Source organism: Diabrotica undecimpunctata, chromosome 1, assembly GCF_040954645.1.
Source record: "Diabrotica undecimpunctata isolate CICGRU chromosome 1, icDiaUnde3, whole genome shotgun sequence".
NCBI lineage: Eukaryota > Metazoa > Arthropoda > Insecta > Coleoptera > Chrysomelidae > Diabrotica > Diabrotica undecimpunctata.
This window is the reverse complement of record NC_092803.1, coordinates 103,762,854-103,767,114: the sequence shown is the minus strand read 5'-3', so window position 1 is coordinate 103,767,114 and position 4,261 is coordinate 103,762,854. Positions and strand designations below refer to the sequence as shown.

Genomic DNA, 4,261 nt, shown 5'->3' with positions numbered 1-4,261 from the left:
ATTTTCTGTTGATGTGGTAACAGTTTTCGACCTGTCTATTAGATGTTGGAAGTTTTCTGATAAATGGTTCTCCGTTAATTTCTGCAGATAGTTCGTGCGGAAACATTAATACTATGCACATTTCTTTGTTGGGTCACAATGTTAGATGTTATAATCATCTCTCAAACCAAAAAGGAGTATAAATCATTCTTCTTGTGAGTAATCGATGTGTTGATGTTATAGAAAGTCAGCTTAGGTTCGGATCAAAATACAACATATTTGTTATAAAATTATTAAAAAAAAATTTTTAACATTTTTACTTTTTTAGATAAATCTACTATTGTAAGAAATCCATTCGTACACAAATCGAAAAAAAAAATTCAAAAATCTCCTGTGAAAGCCTCGCCAGACAAACAAAGGTCTTTGAAAAAGAGTAAATCCACATCAAAAAAAGAAGTAACATGTTCACCTAAAAATGGGTGGATATCGAAGAATGATTATAAAACTATTAGCGACCATTTTTGCGTTATTTGCAATCGAAAAGAAAAGGATATTCGAACGCATGTAAAAAGTGAACATAAAAGATATATTAGGACTCGAAATTTTAAGTGTAAGGTATGCAATCAATTTTTTTATTTGAAGGAAATTGCTAGGGAGCATCCTAGTGTGTGTTCTAGAAATTCATCATAGATAAGCATTTGTGTGTTATACAATTTGTCAGATATAGGAGCTGCTCTGTTTACTTTCGAAAGGGTATATTAATTTTATTTCTTAATTGTTTTTTCTTGTAATTGTGTTTTTTCTATTTTTCTTTTCTGGAAACCATTTGTTCTACGCCGGTCATACTGCAGCTAATTAGCTTGTTTTACATCTTCGATTGACGACTATATAAGTCCTCTGAACTTCGCCAGACCTGTGATATAAAAGCTCCAGCCGCCATATAAACCTTTTATTTCGCCCTGTTTTACCCAGCACTCTGGTATCATGTGTCAAGATGACATAGAAACCTCCCATAACAACAGTACATCATGTGTAAGCTATATGACTATGCTGAAGGTTCGCCTGCAGACTCTGATTAGGGTCATTGAGACCTATTTTGACTCTGTTTCTGTCTCAGTAACAGAGTCAAATAACGGGGTAGTCTGTCTTTTATTTTTAAATTATTTAGAAGAGTCACTCATTTCGAAGTTTTCTTCTAGATCATCTCACTTCATTTTGTTTACGCATCCATTTTATTCTGACGAGTTGGAACGAAGTCTGGAAGAAAAACATAGTCCTACATTTGACAATCTGTTGTGAGGTTCCCACATTGGTGTGGTTTAGTAGGCTCTGGTTTTCTCTGGTATTTATATCCATATTTGCTGCCTTCAGTTACGGTTTTAATTTTTTTTATTCTTTTCTTTTGTTTGCTTTTAAACACTTTTTAATCTTTGTTTACGTCATTCTCTCGGCATGAACTTCGTTACTAATATGCCTTTGCTCGTCAAACAATATAATCATATCACGTTGACTTTTTGCTCTAATGCTGTTAATTATTTATTTTTAGTAAATTGTTTTCGTAATTTCCTATGGTATAATTTCACTATTTGAGAGAGTGATTCATCGTTTAAAGGCGCAGAAATGCGGAACGACGTATGAAAATCCAGTGACGTACACTCACTTTTATTTTAACGTTAATTATATTTTATTTTTCGAATATTAATGTTCGAAATAGGCCACAATATATTTATTTACAAGTTTTTACTGACGTTTCGATCTCTATATCCAAAGACCGCTTTCAAAGGTATAAATGATAGTTATATTTATTTTATTTGTTTATTATTATATATTTTTATAATCTTATATTATTTATTTTCTTTTTCTATCTTTAAAAACGGAATAGAGATCGAAACGTCAGTGTATTAAACATGTAAATAGATATAATGTGGCTTATTTCCAACCTTCTCCCTAAAAATACAGAATGCTACAAACAAAAAGCTATAGAAAAATAAATATATCTGTCATTTGTATGTTTGAAAACGGTCTCTTTATAGAGATCGAAACGTCCGTAAATTAAACATTTGAATAAATATATTGTGGCTTATTCCCAACATTATTTCTAAAAATGCAGAACGACAAGCAAAAAGCCATAGAAAATAAATATTACTATCATTTGTATAATTGAAAACGGTCTCTGGATATAGAGATCGAAACGTCAGTAAATAAACATATGAATAATTATTTATGAATGCCACAAACAAAAAGCTATAAAAAACAAATAATTTTGCAGAAAGCTTACTGATACCACCCGGCCGTCGCGGAAGTTACGCTAAAACGTCTTTTGACGTGACCCGTCCTTAAAGAGTTACACAATGAAATTTTTTTAAAACAAATTTTAAGACAGTTTCCACACCACCAAAGAGGTATGTCTTGTGGCGCGTTACTTTTTTTAAATGGGTGTTCGCCAAGAGCCATATTATCTTATTAAATAAAATGAACAAAACACTTAAACAGTACAAAACAAAACAAAATAAAATCCTATAAAACAAAATAAAATTCTATAAAAACAAAATAAAAATAATGTTTGATGTAACAAAACATTGTACTATTCTATTTAAACACAAACACTATACACACTTACTATGTTCTTCTCGTTTTTTTTTTATTTTTGGTTTTTTTTATGCTGATGTTCTGATTAAACTATTAGAAAATATTATTCGCTGTCTAAATCTGAAGATGCAGTGCTGCTATCGCTGTCATTATCTTCACCATTTGGCCCAATTGGCTCTAGTAAAACTTCAATATGAGTGTCAAGTTCCCACATACGATGTTCTTCTTTAATTATGTGGCGTATACATTTAGCCCATTTCTCTGGAGTTACATGGAGGATTGCTTGAATCAAAAGTGTCTTAACTTCGTTTAATTTGAACGTTTTGTTATTGCGTGCTACTTCGCCTTTCACTTGCGCCCAGATAAGTTCAATGGGATTAAGTTCGCAATGATAAGGTGGTAGACGCAGAACTTTGACACCATAATCTTTTGCAGTTTCATCTACAGCATATTTAAGATATTCACTTTTCCTTAACCGTGCAATATCAAGTAGCTAAATTTTGAGCATTGATTCTTCGTATGCAATCCCCTTTTCTGTAAGCCATTCTTGAATCCTCCCTTTCAATTTCTTTCATAATCACCTGTTTTTTTCGACTCAAATTGAAGAAAACCATCATCAAGGAACCCTGTATCACTTCCTATATGGGTGATGATTAAACGCCGTTCCTTTCCTGGTGGAGCTTTTAATCCTGTAGACCAGCCTTCTATAAATGCTTCGCGTTTACTTTTGACATTTAAATATTGCCAAACTTTTCCAACTGTATGACCTTCGTTAATCCAGGTTGCATCCAAATAACATATTTTGCGTCCGGTGCTGCGAATTTTGCGTACTTCTAAATATTTTCTTCCCCACACAATAATTTTATTTTTTTCTAATAGCATACTTTTTCTGTTGAGTTTTACATATCGAAAGTTCATTTCGCGCATGGTCCTGATTAAGACTCTACGAGATATCTTGGGTAAGGAGTCATCGTTTTCGAGCTCTTGAGAAATATTTTTCAGTGTTTTTTTTCATTTTTCATTCCGAAAATAAAATAACTGAATTTTTCGACGTATAATATTCCTTGTCTCGTCATCCAAAACAATGCTTTTCCTACCTCTAGTTTTACCTTTTTCTTACTTTTTATTTTCCGATGTATTTTTAAGTAGGTACACGATAAATACAGCTAACGGATACTTTTGTTAAACTGCTACAAATGTCGACCGCTTGGCTAACATTTAATGCCATTTTTCTGCCGACAATTCCTTCATAAACGTTTCGTATGATTAATTATTTCTTCGAACCTTCTCTTCGGACGTTAAGATTTTCTGTCTCTTTTGCGGCTTTTCATTTTTGGAATCAACATCAGAATTTTGCTGTCTTCTCTTGGAACAACTCGGTTTTTAGTCCAACTCCAATAAAACTCAAACCAAATAATCACAGAATATTACTATAAAACAACAAACTATAACACTCGTATTATCAATAACACGTTTTATCAATAACACAAACTTATCGCATAAAATATATTCACAAAATGCAACAACACATGCACTACCCTCAGAAACGCCAATGTAAATGAACTATTGTTGATGGGCACTTGCTCGGCCAAAACTAGTTTTACGGCTTTCTGTGGGTCGGAATTGAAACGGAGTTCCGTCGCTAATTCCAAAGTTGCCAAACGATTGAAAAATATTGTTTTAAAATATCGAT

General features: G+C 32.5%; 1 protein-coding gene across 2 annotated transcripts in view; it reads left to right on the top strand.

Annotated features, from left to right (window-relative positions):
• LOC140451871 (uncharacterized) overlaps positions 1-3,639 on the top strand; it is a 39,521-nt gene extending 35,882 nt beyond the window's left edge. Inside the window, exon 5 of one of the 2 annotated variants that reach the window (XM_072545796.1) lies at positions 308-3,639. In XM_072545796.1, coding sequence (XP_072401897.1) covers positions 308-669 — 362 coding nt within the window. In that variant the 3' untranslated portion in view covers positions 670-3,639. The remainder of the gene's footprint in view (positions 1-307) is intronic. The other variant, XM_072545814.1, reaches the window with a different exon arrangement.
• Positions 3,640-4,261: the final 622 nt, after the last annotated feature.